A 22260-nucleotide genomic window follows, 5' to 3' on the forward strand; every position below is an offset into this window, starting at 1 on the left:
CTTTACGTTGAATGTAGTTCTTAATGACATTGGCTATATGTTTGGAGTCGTTGTCCTGCTGCAGAATACATTTGGAGCCAGACGCCTCCCTGTTGGTATTGCGTGATGGATAAGTATCTGCCTGTATTTCTCTGCATTGAGGACACCATTAATTCTGACCAAATCCATTTGCTGAAATGCAGTCCCAGACTTGCAAGGAACCTCCACCATGCTTCACTGTTGCCTGCAGACACTTATTACTGTACCGCTCTCCAGCTAAAAAACTGCCTTTGGTTACAGCCAAATATTTCAAATTTGGACTCGTCAGTCCAGATCACCTGCTGCCATTATCTGCACCCCAGTTCCTATGTTTTTCTGCATAGTTAAGTCGTTTGGCTTTCTTTCCACATCGAAGGTATAGCTTTTTTGCCTCCATTCTTTTATGAAGACAACTTCTGGCCAGACTTCTCCGAACAGTAGATGGATGTACCTGGGTACCACTGGTTTCTGCCAGTTCTGAGCTAACGGCACTGCCTGACATCTTCTGATTTAGAAGGGAAGTAAGCATGATTTGTCTTTGATCTGCTGCACCGTTTCCTTGGCCGAGTACTGCATCTACGGTCCTAAACGTTTCCCATTTCTTTGTGTTTCTTCAAAAGCGTTTGAGCAGCACATCTTGAGACCCCAGTCTGCTTTAAAATCTTTGCCTGGGAGAGAACTTGCTGATCACTACCTTGCGTCTTTTTGCTGTGCTCAGTCTTGCCATGGTGGACCTGTGACATGAAACTGTCTTCCACAACCTCACCTTTGTAGCAGAATTTGGCTGTTCCTAATCCAGTTTTAAGTCCCCTACACAGCAGTTTCTGTTAGTTAATGATTGTGTTTCAACCTACACTTTTCTAAGTCATTCATTTGTAAACCTACCTGAAGAAGGGCCCCGTGTGCTCTGAAAGCGGGCATATATAATTTTTATGGTTAGCCAATAAAGTTATCATACAGTACCTACTATACGTTTGTCTTTTTTGACAAGTATTTTGCGTATTGCTTCTGGCTAACACGGTACTACACTATTTTTTTAATAACCTACATATGAAAATGATGATCATTATCACCGGTTTGGCGTAATTGGTTAATCATACACCTGACTATAATCCTCAAAATCCATTACTTTGTGCAAGTGTACCTAGAATAATTGATGCTGTTTTGAAGGCAAAGTTTGGTCACACCAAATATTGATTTTGATTTCTCTTCTCCTCATTCACTTAGTATTTTGTAAATTGGTAAGAAAAACAACTTAACACGTGTGTGTGTGTGTGTGTGTGTGTGTGTGTGTGTGTGTATACACTCAACCTTGAAATTGCAACACCAAGAAGGAAAAGTTTTGGAATTGTGGAAATCACAGGATCAAAAGACATTGTAATGATATTAAAATGATAAAAACATGGTAACAAAATAGTCTAAACCTCTTGATTTATTCAGTATAGAGTGTGAGCACCACGTGCAGAAATACACGCACTTAAACGCCTTGGCATGCTATCAATGAGGTTATTAATAGTTGTCTGAGCAATGTTATACCACGCCGAATGCACTTGGGCACGCAAATACCTAAGATTGGCCGCTGGCAGCTCCCTTTCCAATTGTCGACCAATTACGTCCCAGATGTGCTTGATGGGAGACAAGTCCAGAGACGCTGCAGGCCATATTAGTATATTTAGGCCATGCAGGCTGCTCACCGTAGCACGAGCAACATGCAGCCTGTCGTTGTCCTGATGAAAAACAGCTTCTGGGACACTTTGGAGAAAAGGCCGTACTACTGGTTCCACGACCTAATCCATAAACGCCGAGCTGTTCGTGCACCTGAATAGAAGACAAGAGTGGTCCGCCTACCGTACATTATGCCACCCCACACTATAATCCCGAGAGTAGGACCGGTGTGACGTCCTCTTTTGAAGGCCTATTCATTGCGTTGCCCACGTGGTCTCCAGACCAATCTCCGGCTATCATTGCGTCCGAGACAAAAGGGGGACTCCTCGCAGAAGAGGATAAACCTCCATTCCAGTCTATGGAACACCTGTAGCTGGACGTCTGGCTCTTAGCCCAATGTCGTGCAAACGCCTTCTAATGGTTTGTATCAACACTGGCTGCCGCCCTAGGCTTGGGATGTGACGTCCAATTTCATTTGCAGTACAGAATGGATCACTATGCGTCATTCTTCCAATCAGACGATCCATCTGTGCAGAGGTCCGTCTCCGCGCACCTCTTGCTGTCATTCCCATTTGTCGTTGTTCTGCCAACCTCTGGGACACGCAACGTTGAACAGTGCTCACATTTTGGCCTAGGCGGGTGGCGATCTGCCAGAGTGATAAACCAACGGGTCTCAGTTCAAGAATTCTGTTCCTCTCAGTTGGTGATAACTGGCATGTCGACAAACGAGAGGCATTGCACGATCATCCCACTCCACTTGATCTGATTTTTGAGGTTTCATGCTGCTAAAAAAAACATAGCTTTCATTCTATCTTTTGTGCCCCTCTCGCATGCCGCGTATTATTGCTAGGTGCTTGATAATTTGCAGATTTTAGCGACACCTGCTACTTGCTCGGTTTACATAACCTTCTGGCTTGCCCTACTTGGTGTTGCAATTTCAATGTTGAGGTATGTAATATTTTACTGAATTTTTCTCTAAACTAAGGCCTCGTTCACATCTGCATTGGGGTCCTGTTCTGACGTTCCGTCTGAGCTTTCCGTCAAAACGGGACCCTGAACAAACACAAACTGACACAAACGGAAATCAGAGGTTTCCGTTTCCAACACCATTGATTTCAATGGTGACTGATCCGTTGCCCATGGTTTCCGTTTGTCTCTGTTGTGCACCCGACTCGTCGTTTTTCCGGAAGCAATAGCGTAGTCCACTATCATTGGTGTTGGAAACGGAAACCTCTGGTTTCCGTTTGTGTCTGTTCAGGATCCCCTTCTGATGGAAAGCTCAGACGGAACGTCAGAACGGGACCCCAACACAGATGTGAATAAGACCTAAATTTAAATAATTTAGTATAAACTGTTATTGTTTTGTACTTCGACATTTAATAAAACAAAACACTTTTGCTTCATCACTTGTTTATATATTAATAAGGTAATCAAAACTACGTGGATAAGGGTATTGGAACTGTTTTCCTAAGACCCTGTTCGGGTCCATAGGGCTCCATCAGCCCAACGGAGGTCAAAAGCTTGTCCTTTTTGGTCTCTGTTGGGCTGGTATACGTCAGTATCCAATACCCATAGGCTTTTAGGTCACTGTTCTATGGATACATCATGAAAAGGTGATGAGCGTTCATAACGTATATATATTAAATGTATCACACTGTCAGGCATCCATCACCGCATACAACTATTGTATACATCAGGAGCTTTTCCTAATGTATATGAGAAATGTAGGGAAAAAGTGACGTGAATGGGGCCAAATCTAGCTACAGAACACACTTAATAGCTGTTTCTTTATTGTCTCCAAAGGCTGTAGAATAAAATAAGATTATGTTCTCACAGGGCCATCTTGCTGCAGCCATAGTATATGCCTTTAGTGGAGAATCGCTCCGTAATACAGAATCCGATAAGAATATTTTCTTTATACCAGATTTAAACCGAATCCTAAACCTCTGTATGAAATCAGAGGCATAGAGAGCTACGGTTATGCCCCAGCACCGTATTGCGGCTCTGTGTTTTAATACGCCCATATTCATTAAGGCAGACTCACTTTTTTCCTGGGATGCTTATTGCTAGTGGTGAGTTATTTACACTTATGCAATTGTATCTTATGTTTTTGTAGGTAAAGTTTATTCATTTGATAAATCTACTTCATCATGTATTTCTACAAGTCCTTTGCTTCCAGATCCCTATGAATCGGAAAGGTGAGTTTATTGTGTAAAATATGTAAATGTCAAATTTATAAAAAAAACAAATGTTACACTTTTACTGAATAAAAACTATTTTTATAGAAAAAGTGGTTTTATTTTAATTTTGTCACCCTAATTTTTTTTTATTTTTTATTTTTAGTCCCACTAGGGGACTAAACGCATATATAATGCTTTGGTTTACTTAGTATACCAAAGCATTACTGCCTGTGAGTATAAAACTATAGGGCAATCTATAAGGCCATGCCTAATAGGCAGTTACTGATGGGAGACCTTGGGGCCTTTGTTAGGCCCCCGGCTACCATGTTAACCCATCACGTTAGTCCCTATGTCAACACCTTAGATGCTGCGGTAGCTATTGACCATGTCATCTAAGGGGTTAAACTGACCTAATTGGAGTTCTCTCGAATTTCAGCAGTTGCAGCAGAAGCTTGGCTGATCTCGTGGGTACCGTGGCAGTACGCACAAGATGCGAGTGTCGGATAAGGCGTTATGCAGACGAGTTTTTGTGGTAATCCTAAAGTATTGAGACCTTTTTATATTTGACCTTAATTACAAATTCTAGACTACCAACGCTAGACAAAAACCCTGGTCTGTTTCTAAAGTTTTCCACTACCCAGAATACTGATTCGCAGATGCTCAATTTAAAATCCTTCAGTTGTTCTTGTTGTACATACAGGAAAGAAGATATGCTCTTCAAGTAATTTACAGGCTATCCATTCCTTTTTGCTCAAAAAGTAACTTGCATCTTGATTTTAGTGGTCATTGAGTCACTTCAAAGGTTATAAAAAGAACAATTACATTTTTATTTTCAATATTATTTTTTTTTAGCCTCTTCGAATCATTTGCCGTACATGTATATTGCTGCCGCCATGTAGTGTCAAGTGGCTTAAATGTACGGTGCAGGTATGGTGCAGTATATTACAGCTCTTCTGCAACGACCGGGATCGGAGATCACACTGATCCTGGATGTTTAACCTCTCAGATTCATCTAAGTGACTAGGGGATCTAGGAGAAAAGGGGCTTCCTCGATCACCCCATCAGTGCCTCGCAACGTGATTATGGGGTGCCGATGGGTTTCCATGTGGATGTCCCCAGGTTTGCCATCTGTGTATGCCAGTACTGAACTGCAGAATAAATTTAACATGTCATTTATACTTATTGCCTTAAAAACATAACCCAAGAAACAGCAATGCCAATAAAAAAATACAACTGGTCCCACAAAAAAAAAATCCCCATATGGCTACGGCAACAATAAAATTAAAACAAGTGGCTCTCGGAATGCAGTGATGAAAAAAATAAAATAAATTGCTGTCCTCAATGCCCAAAATACTGTTGTTTTTTCTGGACTTTTAGGCGATGTTCACACGGAGTATTTTGCAGAGTTTTTTGCCGCGGAAACCGCGTCGCAAAACTCGGCAAAAACGGCCCGAGAACGCCTCCCATTGATTTCAATGGGAGGCGTCGGCGTCTTTTTCCCGCGAGCAGTAAAACTGCCTCGCGGGAAAAAGAAGCGACATGCCCTATCTTCGGGCGCTTCTGCCTCTGACCTCCCATTGACTTCAATGGGAGGCAGAGAAAGCGTATTTCGCGCTGTTTTATGCCCGCGGCGCTCAATGGCCGCGGGCGAAAAACGGCGCGAAAATCGGCGTGCAGGGAGAGGAAAATCTGCCTCAAAGTTCCAAACGGAATTTTGAGGCAGATATTCCTCCCCCAAAATACTCCGTGTGAACATAGCCTTAGACGCAATTTTTTTGTTAAAGGGAATGTGTCACTAGAGATTTTTATTTTATTTTTTTTAGTTAAACAGTGTATACATGATTAGACATTGTTTTAATTTTTTCACGAGTCAGGAAATATTATAAATTAAAATTCTAATTTATAACATTTCCCTGTGCTGGTCACTAGAGGGAGCAATTCCCAAAATTGCAGCATTGCCATGTGGTAAAGCAACCACATTGCTTTGTGCTGCAAAATTGGAGAAGACACTCGCTCTAGCGTCCTCAAACAATCCCCCCTCCTTTATCCTGGCTAGTGCCAGGAGAAAGGAGGTGATTGAATGTTCAAACCTCCTACACTGTGTGTCGCCATTTTTTGAGCGAATACACAGTGTAGTAGGCTTACATACAGTGGTAATCACACACGAAAACACGAACATATACAAACATAACGCCGGTCCGGCAGCTCCGTCCACTCGCTTCTGAACACATGTCCTGAAGCCGCGACCGGAAGTAGTCATCTTACTGTCCGGCCGCGGCTTCCGGTCCACAAGAAAATGGCGCCGAAGACCTTCCATTTGGACTGTGTGGGAGCGGCGCATGCGCCGTTCCCACGCAGACGGCGTACACCATAGTGAATGCGAACGGCTCCCGCTCGCATTCTCTATGGGGCTGTATGTGCCTTATTCCATCACTGTATGTGTCGTTAATCGACACATACAGAGATGAAAAAAAAAAATGGCAGCCCCCATAGTGAAGAAAAAGTTAGAAAAAAAAAAAGTAAAACACAAATACACAAATATTTTTTTTTTTTTAATAAAACACTAAAACCAAATTGATATAAAAAATATTTTTTTTTCGCGACACCCTTCCTTTAAAATCTGTGCAGCATCTAATAGTCGGAATGCATGCAGCAGAAAGCAGGAGACTCTGAGCTCCATGTCTATCTAAGGTCATGGCAGCACCTTACACACAGACTTCTGTAAATTATGACTGCTCAACACAGATACCGTATTTGTACACACTGCTCTGCCAGGGAATTCTAGACAGAAGCAGCCAGGACGCTCTCCTTCTGTATGTGCTGACAGGGAGCAGATCTTTCCCCAGTATCTCCTGCCACTGCACACTTCTTTTGGCTGGAGAGCTCAGGGGAGGGGGGTTTACTGCCTACCCTGATAATAAAAGGGCACTATAGCTGGCAGTATGATGGGCACTGTAGCTGGCAATGTGATAAGGTATTCTGGCTTCCATATATTACTGTGTCTGTACCATATCAGCAGAATTTTTCCCATAGAAAATGTACATTAAGATTCTGTTCCTACTCTTCTAATTATTGGTGCCACCTATGGTCCAGTGCATAAAAAAAAATTGCTTCATCATATGGATATGCTTTTTTACTATTTTTGTTTTAAGAAAATGTTTTTACTACTGTAAATTTGAATTGTTGTAATATAATTATTTGTTATACAGGGGACTGCATCTGTGTAGTGTGTCTTCACGTCATAAACAAAGATGCTGTACTGCAAACACCGGTAATAGGGTCGCCTGCTGTTCTTACATATCTCCTAGGCTGGGGCCGTATCAGCTGCGAACTGTGCATACTCTATGGCATGCGCAGTTCACAATATAACTGGAGGGGGAACCAGTCACCATTGCTGTGTAGCCTCGGAGCTCTCCATTCTACACCAGCACAACAATATACTGCAGCGGGCCGGACCTTCTCTAGCCGGCATCAGTCCAGATCTGTATTTGTGAGTCTGCTTCTCCCACTGTGGCCGCTGTATCCCAGCCACTTCAGACAATGTCCAAGTTAAACAAGCCGGATGTATTTAGCAAAAAAAATTGGCACAATTTTGTGGTAATCGCGAAAGAAATCGTGGTTAAGAAATTCGCAGCGAAACTGCAAAAAATTCATTTATAATAAATAGCGTCTTTTTGTGGCGATTACCGTAAAATTGCGACTAAATGCCTCGGTTTTTGCAAAATGGATCCAGGAGCTGGCCAACACAAATGCTAAGTTATAGGACTCGTTGATTTGTTGACTCCTGGCCTGGATGTAATGAACGTTCACTTGAGCTTTTCTGCTTGTTCTCGTCCAGGGATGCGAGGAAGGAACCTCCCTGAAGTGTAGAGGAAGGAACCTCCCTGAAGTGTAGAGGAAGGAACCTCCCTGAAGTGTAGAGGAAGGAACCTCCCTGAAGTGTAGAGGAAGGAACCTCCCTGAAGTGTAGCGGAAGGAACCTCCCTGAAGTGTAGCGGAAGGAACCTCCCTGAAGTGTAGCGGAAGGAACCTCCCTGAAGTGTAGCGGAAGGAACCTCCCTGAAGTGTAGCGGAAGGAACCTCCCTGAAGTGTAGAGGAAGGAACCTCCCTGAAGTGTAGCGGAAGGAACCTCCCTGAAGTGTAGCGGAAGGAACCTCCCTGAAGTGTAGCGGAAGGAACCTCCCTGAAGTGTAGCGGAAGGAACCTCCCTGAAGTGTAGCGGAAGGAACCTCCCTGAAGTGTAGCGGAAGGAACCTCCCTGAAGTGTAGGACTGGGTTCATATGTTGTGTTTAAAATGCCTTTTTTGCTGCAATTTTCGTAAAACGGCATCACTTTAGAAAATCGCATTTTGACAGCGACATGTAAATCCTGCCTGAAGTCACAGCTTGATTTTATTTATTTTTTAATGTGACTATCCCGGAACCGTGGCAAAATGCAGTATTTGCGGTGATAAACCGCAAATGTGATGAACACAACATGTTCATCGAGACCAAAAAAGGCACCATGACCGCAAAGTATCATAACTGCGCACATTATTTTAGCTGGCTCCAGCGAACGGGAGAGGGGCAATTATACCAGTGATATACTAATATGCCAGCCCCTCTGCTCTAAGTGACGGCTCTAACTTTCTCCTATTTGACCGCTAGAGCCTTCACTCCGAGCAGAGAGTAGCACTTGCGACCACCTCACCAGGGGACACAAATGTCGATTTCTCAGTCATGAAACTTGCGTGACCGAGAAAAAGGTAAAAATTACCTCCCCCCTCCCCTATATCACCCTGTCAGCAGTTTTGAGGCTTCAAAACTGCTGACTGGTTCCTTTTTAAAGCCAATGGGTTCAGCCTGGTGTGCGACGGATTACGTTTTTTCATTGTTCTCCTAAGACAGAGCAGAACAACAGACCGTAATGCAGGTGTGAACTCAGCCATCTCCGTCATCATACATTATAATGGACAGTGTGAGGTGTATCTAAGCTGCTTAAGAGAATACATAAAACACATAACACACTTTGCTGTGCATTTTACATAGAACAGAGTAGGCTTAGTTTACAGCTTGGGTTGTTTTTTTGGTTTTTTTTGCACATGTTTGGCGTATGCCTCAGAAAAGCTCCCTGAACATGCCATGCGCCCTGCATATGCCAAGAGTGTCTGTGCACGGAGTGAATGGGCAACATATCCCACTATACCTTGCAGCCTTTCCTTGGAGGTTTAACCCCAACAAAGGCCGATTTCACTCGAGCGTAATGTGGATGCATTTCTGCATCCGTATTACGGTCCCAAATACCGGTCCGAACACAGGTCTGTTAACCTGAACTAACCGCATTATAGAGACACACCTAACGCTATGTATGAGGCAGAGAGCAGCTTAGATACACTGCACTATATGACCTAATATACCAGTCTATATGTTATCTCTCATGCTATGGTATGCTTCACATGACTGTAATACGGGTCCAATAAACCGGGTGTTGCTACCGTAACATGGACGCAAAAAAAGCATCCTATTACACTTGTGTAAAAGCGGGTCGATATATCTAATTGCGTACAATGTGTGCATCTTGGACAAGGGGTGATTTTACTAAAGACTTTTGCTACATACTAAAGGCTTTACTGCTATACAAACACCAAGAAGATGGTAATGCACAGTGGTATTGAAAAAAACGACTCCCTCAGCTTTTGCACGTAGCTACAAGTGGAGGGGAGGTATGAAGTCACCAGTAGGGAGAAATTCCAGGCCAAATTTGCAGCGCCTGTTTTACAGGTTGCTTGCCTTCACTACGTTTTCATATTCGCTCCCTCTGCTGGCCAATAGTGGGAAATATGAAACATTTAATATTTGAAATGACAAGAAACTTTTTTTTCAAAAATCACTAGAAATGTATTTAAACTTAATAAAAAAAGTAATAATAATTAGGTGATACATTCCCTTTAAGGGGTTAATCAAGAGATTATATATTTTTACATTAGGTATAACCATTTGCTGAATTTTCTGTAGAGATGTACTCCTGAATACTTTGTGCACCTGGTTAACATACCTCCAGAAAAGGAAATTTTGTTAGTGTGTGTGTGTATTTAAATGTTATATGGGCCTGCACCCTGGTCTCCTTGAAATTACAACTGTGTGTGATGACATCGGCATGTCAATGGAAGTGCCCACCCATTATCACACTCCGTCTCCTTCCTTGTTGGGTGCAGCATGCTCTGCTCAGCTTGTACATATAAAAAAGACCAACAAACAGAGCCCATGTTGATCATTCATGACATCCCCATACCAAGGATTTTGGGGAAATGTAGTTCCCTGGTGATGTAATTGAGGAGTAAAGGTTCTTGCAGGGCTATTCCTAGATATTTTTAATTTCGATGTTTTCAAAATCAATGGAGCTCAGTCTTCAATAAAAACACTTGGAAACCCAGGTTAGACACAGAATTTGTCTATACAAATATGGCACTTGGCAAATCATACATTTGAAGGACTATTCTTCAGGATGGGAAGTAGAATCCGTGAATACAAACTTCCTCTTTGATTTGTAGAATAACTTTTTGTACAACCGTATTTGCTACCACAGAGAAACTGTTATTCGCAAGCGATTTTCTATATTCTAAATTTGTTGGAATTGTCGTCTAACTAATGACTATGCCTGAACCTGTGTTTCTTTATTTTTTTGTTTTCCTTTCTAGAGTATACATAGCTGTTTCTATGATTTCCAATGCTGGAGAAGGTCTATACACCAATATAAGCATAGGCCCTCATACTGTGATGTCATTTTATAATGGTGTGCGGATCACGCATCAAGAGGTATGATTTCAGAAATAAAGAGAGAACAATTCTGAACTCTAGTAACATGCATGGTCTTACAGGTTTCAGCGTGTCCGTAATATCGTGATAGAGGATATTTACAATATAACCTTATTGTGGCTATCTAATATGGTGGTATTGTTTACGTACTGTATATTGTCCATCCCTGGTATCCAGAATGAAAGGCAGAAGAAAGTTTTCCATACGTTTTGAACAGATTAAGAATTTGATGTTTTACCTACTCTTTATAGAAGTATGAAGAATCATGGAATGTGCTTTTTCTGATTTCACCACTAGGTTGACAGTAGAGACTGGTCTTTAAATGGCAACACAATTTCTTTAGATGATGAAACTGTAATTGATGTACCAGAACCCTACAATATGACTACCAAATATTGTGCATCCTTGGGACATAAGGCCAACCACTCTTTTTCTCCTAACTGCATTTATGACATGTAAGTATGATCCTCTTTTATGGTACCTGAAAATATGTGAACTAGAAAAAAAATGTATTTCAAATAAGAATATGGCCTGTTGTCTATCCAAATCCTTGATTTAGTGCTGCGAGCAGAGATAAAAATTCACCATCTTAGACATTCCGTTTGTATCTGTCATCCATTGACTTCAATGGAAAAAAAAAAAAACGACAAAAGCTCCTTTCCGTCAATTTGAATGGAAACAATTCTATTGTTTTGGCAAAAAGACAAAAATTTGGCAAAAACGAAACCAAACGGAGTTACTCTCCGGCTAAAAAAAACAAAAAAAAAAAAACGCTTTGAAATCAATGGAATAGATGGAATAGAAAAATGGAAAACACAATACAGATGTGGACAGAGCCATATTTGTCTATTTTCACTTGGCTACAGCTCCAAACTTATCAGTAGTAAAATATAAGCATCTTTGTGTGAAGGTGGGTATGTAATACACAGTGGCGGATTAAGTAGACCATAGGCCTTGGGCTGTTCCACAAGCTTAGGCCACCCTCTCTACCACCGCCCTGCCACGTCGTGTCTATATTAAACACCACCTTTCTGTGTGAGCATTGAAAAATGGGTGTTACGATTCCCCTTGTCAAAGGGCTGTGTCCCTACCTACTGACCGTCTCCAACCATCGCTGACCGTATCATACGGAGTATCACACATCCTCTTGATGATGGGAATGGTAACACACGTTTTGTCTATTAGTCCTGGGTACACAAAGGCTTTATGTGGAATACAAAGACTTCCTATAACAGACATGTCAGGAAAGGGGACAGATCCTCTATAGGTCCAGTGACTCACAAGTGATGTCTTCTCCGATGGGAGTCGTTCTCTTTTCTTCTCTGTTCCATTTGACACAGACCGTTATGGCGACTTCTCCTGATGACTGCAGAGTTTCCTGATGAGAAATCTTGGCCCCCTGATTCTGCAGCCATTTTCAGCGTCTATAGCAACACCCTAAATTGTTTTATACCCCAGACCCCTAAACAAATTAAGACCCCTAAACAAATTAAGACCCCAGGCCCATACATTAACTCAGACCAATAAATTCATCCCTCAAGAGGTAACTAAGCTTTTAAAAAACATTTGGCGTGTCATAGTGATATGTCAGAAGTTTTGATTGATGGGGGTCCAAGCACTGAGACCCCCACCGATCGCTAAAACAGAGTGGCAGAATTGCTTGGGTGAGCACCGTTCCACTTTATCTCTGATCGCCTTTCCTTGGAGCAGTGTATGGACTCATAGACTTTCTATTGTGCCCGTACACCGCTTGCTCGGCTATCCGAGAAAAGAAGATCAGAAACAAAGCGGCCCAGCACTCACCTGAGCGCTTCTGCCACTTTGTTTTAGCGATTGGTGGGGGTCTCAGTTCTCGGACTTCCACCGATCAGAACTTTTGACATGTCACGATGACATGTCAATTTTTTTTAAAATAACTTGAGGTCTATATGGGGGGATTATACTGTAAAGGGGGATCAGTGCGTCTGACTGACTGTTGAGTGCTCTATGGGAGGGTCTGAGCGTCTGACTCTGTGGGGAAGGAGTTATTCCCCCATAGAGACCTCAGCAGTCATTCAGATGCGATGACCCCACCTTGCAGTATAATAACTACTGAGGGCTCTATGGGGGAGAATATATTGCAAGGGGGGTTCTGAGCATCTGACTGACTGCAGAGGGCTCTATGGGTGGGAAATTATTTCACACACAAATTCACAGTAACACCACATTATATATATTCAAACCACACACTATATACACGCACACTTACACTATATAGACTTACATTATACACACAGCACACACTATATAGACTTATACTATATACACTATACACACACTCTATATAGACTTACACTATATAGGCTTACATTATACACAGCACACACTATATAGACTTACATTATACACACACTATATAGACTTACATTATACACACACTATATAGACTTACATTATACACAGCACACACTATATAGACTTACACTATAAACACTAAATACACACAACACACTATATAGATTTACACTATATACACTACACACTATATACTTACACTATACAGCACTACTCACTATAGACTTACACTATACACACACACTATATAGATGTACACTATATACACTATACACATACACTATATAGACTTCTACTATACACAAACTACTCACTATATAGACTTTCACTATACACACACAACACTTACAAGAGCTCTTTCTCTGCGGTGCCTATGCTCTGGCAGCCTCCAGGACCTTAATCATATGACTGTGATGTCACAACAGATCCTTCATCTCCTACTTGCAGTCTTGCCGTTATCGAGCAGCTGCTGGAGGTGTAGACAGGAGGCACCGTGCACAGCAGCACAGAGAAGCAGACTGTTAAGAGCACCTCCCATCACTATGTCTGCACTCTACAGCTGATGTGCTGTGCCGCCGGCCCCCTGTTCCCTGGCCGCAATTGACTCCCCCTGCACATGCCCCCCCCCCCCACCTCTTCATCAGCAGGTGGGACTGATGACCGCGAGAATGTGGCAGGCAGCAGCCCATCATAGTTTTTTCTAAAACGTATGTGTGGTTTGGGTGGCCGCACGAATGAGGAACCACCACTGGTAATACACCTTCCCATCTGATATAGATAGATAAATAAATATGTTGTAAGTTTAATTGATTTCTGTATGCTCTGCCTTGTTAAGGTTTGTCCATCCAAGATTCGGACCTATCAAGTGTATCCGAACCATTACAGCAGTGGAAAAGGATGAGGAACTTACAGTAGCCTATGGCTACGACCACTACGCAGCAGGGAAAAATGGTCCAGAGGCACCAGAATGGTATCAGCAGCAGTTGAAGGAATTTGAGCTTACTCGGCAGAAGTGAATAAGCACGTTTTTGTTCTGTGCTTTAGGTAACTGGATCTATGCATTGTTTTTTACCGAAAATTTCTGGAAGTTCAGAAGGTCGCTCAGAATCATAATAGACTAAACACCATCTTGTGATGTTTTTAGATATTCGACTTGTAGTCAAATTGCACATTAGCATTGTGACCTCGTCTTAGTTAAGTCTTTTTAATTACTAGGCAAATATTCGAATAAGTAGAGATTTTTCTACTTTCATAGGCATCAGAATGCTGGAGGGAAATAAAGCATACTTGTTAGGACCTAAAATATACAAATTTTTGTGTATATGGCGGTGTGATGGTTACAAGGTAACTGAATTTTAATTTTGTGCAATACACTAGTCGGAACTCCTGTTACATTCATAACGAAGAAAGGAAAAAAAACGCCTTTTGTCTTTAATAAAATTTGACATTTTATGTCTACTTAGATAAAACTAGAAAGATAAAGCTGCTTTAGGATTTAGTTTATGAATAAATGTTGTAGAACTGCAGATACAGGTATGGGGAATGCTTTGGTATATCTTTTGTATCCAATAATGTCCTATGTAATGTATTTAATAGATTATGAAATGTTCCATCTGTCAGAAAATAGGATGAGTATTCATATTAAGAAAAGTTATGCACACAAATCTCATGAGCTCCAGTGCATTTGTGAATGTACTTTGCTTAAAATGCAAGACAAACCTATGAGAAATCCGTACAATGGTTTCCAACTTGCTGATATTTTAATAGTGCTTGTGTAATGAATGAATTCACATCAAGAAATGTCTTATTGAATCTCAACTGACTCTATCAAACAGTGAGCATATGCAAAAAGAAAAACAAAAAAGAGCATGTCAGCCAAAAACCTTTAACTGAAAATGCTAATGTTTTTCTTAGGCTGGAATTACACATGCCGTTTTTGGTGCAGTTTTTGATGCAGTTTGTTATGCTAAAGCCAGAAGTAGATCCAACAGGAAACAAAAGTTCTTTCTTTATACTTCCCACTTATTTTTGGCTCCAAAAACGAAACCAAAAAACAAAAATTTTGCATTACATGCTGACCGCTCAAATGTATGGCCGTCATTGTAATGCAAAGACGTGTCAGGTCTGCCAGAGAGGGAGCCACTATTACAGAGCGGCTCTCTGTTCTGGCACATAGAGGGGGGAGGACTCTCCTCTATGATGTCCACATGCCCTAATAGGGTGAATGAACAGGGGTTGTACTGATGGGACAACCCATTTTAAGTGATCAAGTGTATCTGATTATAATAAAGATAATGCCAAATGATTAAAATGCACCTTTTAAAATACCTTCTTCACATAGTCAGCAGAATACAGGCATTGTTATGGCTTATGTATTCAGAAGGCTAGCCACAGAGAATTCAGAAGCCATGGCTCTTTCCTATTACCTAAGTTTCGTTTACTTAAAGGGAGAGATTTAGTTCTAAGTATTATCAAGGTCTTCCTAATACATATTATCTAGTGTATTATTTCAAATGGATTCCATTTGAAACTGCACTTTACAGAAGAACTGTGGTTTCATCAGTAATGTAGTGGCAATTCCCTCGTGTTGACGGAAGGTACTTTTGATGCCGGTTAAAATAACGAATCTAAAACCTATTATATACAATATAAGACATCTACTTTACAGTTTTAGGCCTCATGCACACGACCGTAAAAACTCCCGTTATTACGGGTCGTAATTACGACCCGAAATAACGCGCCCATAGACTTCTATTGGCCACGGGTACCTTCCCGTTCTCTTACGGGAAGGTGCCCGTGCCGTTGAAAAAGATAGAACATGTTCTATTTTTTTTATTTTACGGGCCGTGCTACTATACTTTATAATGGGAGCACGGCCCGGAAAAACGGCCGGCTGCCCGTGCCCGGCCATGCCCATAATTACGAGTCGTAATTACGGGCACGGTCGTGTGCATGGGGCCTTATATTGTGAAATGCGCAGAATTCACCATTTGTTTACTGTAGAAGCAATGTTTTGGAAGACTCATCTGATGCTTTATGCCTCCTGCTCATGGGACGGAAATGCTTAGGAATTCTCGCTCAGAAAATTCTGCAGCATTTCTGTCCCATGTGCAGGAGACCTTACTATATGTGACAACTCGTACTATTTCTGCTACTTAAGATTGCTAATGGACTGCCATGTATGCCCGGCTTATGAGATCAAATTCATTCGAGTATTGTAACCAGTGACTGCGGTTTACTACACCAGTGTCTCCTTGCTGAGGATAGTCGCTACAATCCCAATGATCTAGTTAAAATGTTTGCTTATTTGTTTGAAGGGATCTTATTTTATATACATTTCTATTGAGAGCAGGAAGAGAAAAGATGCATATTTTCTCCAGGTTCATGTGCTAGTCCTTGTGCAACCATACAATTTATACTGTTACGGTGTATTCAGACGTTCCGGTGCGGTTAAAAAAAACTCGTCTTGTAATCAAACTCGTTTTTAACTGCCATTTCATGTGTTCACAGCAGTTGCATTTTTTTTATTTTTTTTTCACTGCAACCGCTTTCAGTTTTTGTGTTCAGTTTTTCAATGTAGTTTTAACTGCACATTAAATGCAACGTATGAATACTCCCTTTAGGATTTTTTCACATCTGCGTTTGGGTTTTCCGTCGTTGTGCTTCGTCATAGGAACAGAACAACCAAAAATCTGAGCCGCCGGATCCATTGCAAGACTGAAACCAACGGCGCTCAACGGAACCCATTGACTCTAATTGGTTCTATCTGGCTTCTGTTAGGATATGTTCACACGCAGTGTTTTCAGACGTAATTTGGGCGTTTTACGCCTCGAATTACGCCTGAAAAAACTGCTCCATTATGCCTACGAACATCTGCCCATTGCTTGTAATGGGTTTTACGATGTTCTGTTCAGACGACGTGTAATTTTACGGGTTGCTGTCAAAAGACGTAGTGTAAAACTGACGCCCGCGTCAAAAAAGTGCATGTCACTTCTTTGGAAGTTTTTGGAGCCGTTTTTCATTGACTACATTGAAAAACAGTACCAATTAGGTCCGTAATGGACGCCACGAAAAACGCGATAACATGCAAAAAACGTCTGAAATTCAGGAGCTGTTTTCGCCTGAAAACCGCTCCGTAATTTCAGACCTTATTTGTTAAGACGTGTGAACATACCCTAACTGTGTCCAACATTTTGCAAGACGGAATAGCGCAACATGCTGGGCTATTTTCTCAGTAAAAAATTACGGAATCTGCAAAGAAGGCCTCTAATGGCACCTCCAATGCGGAATGTGAGCAGAGCCTTACTCTCCAGGTTCACACACTCCGGTCCAAACATGCCAAAAGTGGTCTTTTGGTCAAAACATAGTATTGGACTATAAGAGAGTCTGCAACAAAACTTCTGGTATCCACACTAATCTGGGGCACTGTTACATATTATTACATATGTGTTGTATGATTTACTTTTTGTTAGGCTAGTTAACACTTTTCATGCTGTATGATTTTTTTTATTTTTTTTTACTTGAAAAATCTGCAAATATGAATGTGTTTTTTAAGTATGTCTTTATTCTGTTACTGTTTTGATCAGCTTTGAAGTTCAAACTGAAGAGCGCTGTGAAGGGTTAAATCGCGGTAAAAAGCGCATGTGGTGTTTCAATGTGTTTTTTTAACTGCACCTCAACCACAACATCGTCTGCTTAGGGATCTAACAATTGTGTTTCTTTGAAGTTGATGTGTTGGTGAAATATTAAGGGTTTGTATAATTTTTAATTCAATCAGCTCATTAGCCAAAATGTACAGAATTCATAGGGAAGTATAGATTGAGAGATGAAGAACCAATTTAAGTGCAATAATGTAGTGTGTTTCCTATATTCCACTCGGTCGCCCAAATGTTCTCAACTAGCCTAGATTTCTAACCACCATGTTCAAGTAAACAGTCCCCAAACATGTGCTCATCTGATCACCTGTTATCAGTGGAGGAAGTAGCCTATGTGTGGTAATTTCTTCCGCAATGGGCCATCCATGTAATGCAGGAACAAGTCAGGTCCTACAGATGTTCTAGCTAACAGGTGGTGGAGTCAGACTACTGAAATGACCAGAATTATGTGAATAATACTAGAGCTAGACTTTTGGGGCAAATTAACAACCTTTCTACACCAGTTTTCTGTTGTAAAAAAAAGTCGCAAAAGGGCCCAAAAAGACTTTTTTACGTCGCCACTGCGGCCCGTCAAATTTATTATAAAAAAAAAATAAGGTAAGTATGTTTATTTTTTTATTTTATGGCTGATGTGGAGGAGAATAGATGGTGCACGGACGTGGTTGTGGCGCACTGACTGTCTAAAGATGCAACATATTTATTAAGAGGCATTTGCCTATTAATAAATGTGTCGCATCTTGCTCTCTTTTTCTTTATACGAAGATTGGTGTATTAAACGTCAGTCCTAATAAATTCCTCCCTTTTGACTTTAATTTCATGGCCTCAGCTAGAGCAGGTGATTCAAATTACATAGCATTTTCCTATTTGGTTCTCACTCCAGTAAAAATATATAGGAAAAGAACATTGAGGCTGGGTTCACACGACCTATTTTCAGACGTAAACGAGGCGTATTATGCCTCGATTTACGCCTGAAAATACAGCTCCAATAAGTCGGCAAACATCTGCCCATTCATTTGAATGGGTTTGCTGACGTACTGTGCCGACGACCTGTTATTTACGCGTCGTCGTTTGACAGCTGTCAAATGACGACGCGTAAAATGACTGCCTCGTCAAAGAAATGCAAGACACTTCTTTGGACGTTTTTGGAGCCGTTTTCTCATAGACTCCAATGAAAACAGATCCAAAAACGCCGCAAAAAACGCGAGTTGCTCAAAGAACGTCTGAAAATCAGGGGCTGTTTTCCCTTAAAAACAGCTCTGTATTTTCAGACGTTTTTGGTCACTACGTGTGCACATACCCTAAATGTCTTGCTCCCGATTCACTTCTATTGGATTGTGAGTTGCTTAAAGGGGTATTCCGAAATAAAATGACTGTTAATGCTTTGTAATTTAATAAAGTAAATACTTTTTGGAATATGCTTACATTTTCTAAATTCGCCCCGTTTCCAGATGCTGCGGTGGGGTACTTGACGGGTGACGTCACTCTTTGGCCGCTGTGTTAATCCTCAATTATTTTCCGGGTATACAGAACGTTAATTGTGACGTTCCGTGTATGGGCTGTTCTGTTGTAACGCGCATGCGCGGTCCCCACTTTTATCTCACGAACAGCAGGGACCGCGAGAACAGCAGGGACAGCGCATGCGCGTTACGGGCTGTACAGCAGAACAGCCCATACATGGCACGTCACACGTGACGTGTCGTATAGCCGGAAAATAATTTAAAAACACAGCGGCCAGAGAGTGACGTCTCCTGTCAAGTTCCCCACGGCAGCATCTGGAAACGGGGCCAATTTGGAAAATTAAGTATATTACAAATGTATTTACGTTAATAAATTACAAGAATTAACAGTCCTTTTTATCTCGGAAAACCCCTTTAATGCAAGAAGCATCTTCTGAACATTACACATGCATTGAGTCTCTATGTAAAGTACAACCTATGAATTCATGTGTCTCACAATTGTAGTCTTTGTCTAGTCTAGACCTTATGATGAGAACTGCTCACTATTTCAAAATATTTAACAAAAGTATATATATTGTATACTTCTAAATCTAGCAAATCCTTTGTATTTCTTTACATCGTGTCATAGAAACGTTTTCTTTACAAGGTTTTTCCTTTGAAATTCTCAGATAATTATTACTTACAGGGCTGTAAGACACGAATCATTATAGCTCGAATACTCGTGATTGGTGCAACTTTGTAATTACATTTCAATAAAAAAAAACATTTTTACTCTTTGAGATACTTTGAGCGCTGAGGCCTGAATCCGTCAGGTCAGCGGGACTGACAGGTTCCGTGACAGCGGGTTGACACGGAGGATCCAAATGTTATCGATCACATCTAAGTTCCTAACTTGGAGATGGGGAGATTCTCTTGCAGTCATCAAGAACAATATCTTGGAGAATATTTTTGCTATGATGTAAATTTCTGTCTGCGAGAAAGAGCCAAGAGTAAGTTTATGTTCACATGTGGCGTTTATGCCATGGTTTTTCTGCTTCTATTTGTGAAAATGCCAAATGTGAGCATGTCCTAAATGTGCCAGATAACCTAGCACATTTATTATGTTAATATTGAGAAATTAACCTGTTTATTCTACGTTGGCTGTTTCTCAAGAGCAATATCAGAAATTCAGAACGCTGCTGGTTATTGAGACTTGATCTTAATACTTGTATTAAAAATTGATCTTAAGATCAGGGTTGGTTGCTTGATCTTTAAAACATACAGCATTGTGACTTCCAGTTTGTTTGAGATTTATGCTTCTATGACTCTTCTGGAAAAGTATAATGTTTTTTTAAATTATTTCTTTTTGAAAGCTGTGAAAAGCAAATGTTCACTAGTTCAAATGATTGTCAATTTGTAGTGACCAAAAGACTATATAATTTAAGACTTCTATATCGATATTAAACAGTGCATTCAAGTATCTCCTTTGTCTTCTGTAGTTATTTTTGTAATTCTTTTTTAAATAGCAGAATGGGAATAAAGCATGATACTCCTGAATAAAATACACAACCTATTATGTGCAAACACCAGGATTTCTCAAGTAGAACCCGATACTAACTGTAGAGCACAGTGGTGAATATTATTTGCTTTGCTGCATCAGGGCGGGGTAGCTCACTAGCATGTCTAGTAATATTTACCAATATTTGACATTCACAAACCCACATTTGGGAAATCGTAATTCCAAACATCCTTTATTAGGAACACGTTGGCATTGTGATTGTGATATTGTTGGATTACAGCAAATTTACATCAAGAATATTGACAGTCATCAATGCTTTGTCGTACTATATAATATTAACTATCCAAATACAGACCGGAAAAGTCTGTCATGCTGCCATGATAAGATAAGACCATATAAATTATTCTTATAGGGGTTTTCTGCTTTTGGAAATCCCCACTTGTTAGAAAGGTCGTTTGACAATAAGATGATCACAAAGTGTCCCGCTGCTGGAACCACCAGCATTCAACTGTAATCTGTGGGGAAACCTGGCGGTAAAGCTGGCCATACACCTAAAACAATTCTCCGTGGGATTGTTTGTACAATCCATGCCACCAGCAACTGTAAAGATTAAACTACAAGGCATCTGTTTTAAAAAAAATAATTGACGCCACATACATGTAGTTTCAGCTGACCACGGCCAAAATTTTACAATCTGGCCGATCATATTTTACAACCTGGCCGATCATATTTTCAGCAGATGGTTCAAGTAAAATATTGAAATGATTATCGGCCAAAATCAGACAATTCGGTCGAATTATCTCATGTATAGCAGTGTTAAATTTCCCTGCAGCGCCACCACAGGGCACATGGAGCATTATACAGTGCCCATTCAAATCCATAGGTTGTCTTTGTTCTACAGGACAGGTCCTCGAGCTAGTGACACTCTTTGTAGCTGCTCTCCACTCTGGCCAAGTGATGTGGATTCTGATCAGAGGCCCCACTAAGGCCCCATGCACACGACCGTAGATCTTCCCCGTAATTACTGTACGTAATTATGGACCCATTCATTTCTATGGCCGACTGACACATTCCCATATATTTACGGGAAGGTGTCCGTGCCGTAGAAAGGCTCCGCAAAAGATAAAACATATATTTTTTACGAACCGTGCGCCCATACTTTATAGGAGCACGGCCCACAAATGCGGGTGGCTGTACCAGGCCGTGCCCGTAATCATGGACCGATTTACGGGCACGATCGTGTGCATGGGGCCTAAATCTGTATTCGGGTATATGGAAATGAAGCTGGACATCCCCTTTAAAGAGCACCTGTCAACTGCCCAAAAAACTGCAGTTGACATCTGACTGCCCATGCTTCACAAATCCTGGCATTTTATTTTCTCTTTTCTAGCCCCCACTGTTCGTGAGAAGTCGGTACCATTTTTTTTCTGGTGCCCAATATGCAAATAAGGCTCTTGACTGTCAAGTAGGCAGGTAATACTGCTAACTTGCCAACGGGCAAATGTCCACAGTCAAAGGCCTCATTTGCATATCGGGCACCAAAACATTTTTGGGCAGGTGACCGGTTCTCTTTAATTGCTACTAATGGCTTTCAAAAACATGCTGTCCTGCTTTCTAAAAATCTAGGCATGTGTGAACATAACCATACTCTTGTCAT

The 22260-nt window shown here is 41.1% G+C and overlaps 1 protein-coding gene across 2 annotated transcripts in view; it reads left to right on the plus strand.

Annotated features, from left to right (window-relative positions):
• The window catches only part of SETD7 (SET domain containing 7, histone lysine methyltransferase), a 58478-nt gene extending 37929 nt beyond the window's left edge, over positions 1-20549 (plus strand). Inside the window, exons 5-8 of one of the 2 annotated variants that reach the window (XM_075849704.1) lie at positions 3800-3881; positions 10542-10659; positions 10957-11114; positions 19774-20549. In XM_075849704.1, the coding sequence (XP_075705819.1) occupies positions 3800-3881; positions 10542-10659; positions 10957-11114; positions 19774-19777 (362 nt within the window). In that variant the 3' untranslated portion in view covers positions 19778-20549. Of the gene's footprint in view, positions 1-3799; positions 3882-10541; positions 10660-10956; positions 11115-13828; positions 15283-19773 lie in introns of those variants that run through there. The other variant, XM_075849703.1, reaches the window with a different exon arrangement.
• Positions 20550-22260: the final 1711 nt, after the last annotated feature.

This window comes from Rhinoderma darwinii, chromosome 1 (genome assembly GCF_050947455.1).
Source record: "Rhinoderma darwinii isolate aRhiDar2 chromosome 1, aRhiDar2.hap1, whole genome shotgun sequence".
Classification (NCBI taxonomy): Eukaryota; Metazoa; Chordata; class Amphibia; order Anura; family Rhinodermatidae; genus Rhinoderma; species Rhinoderma darwinii.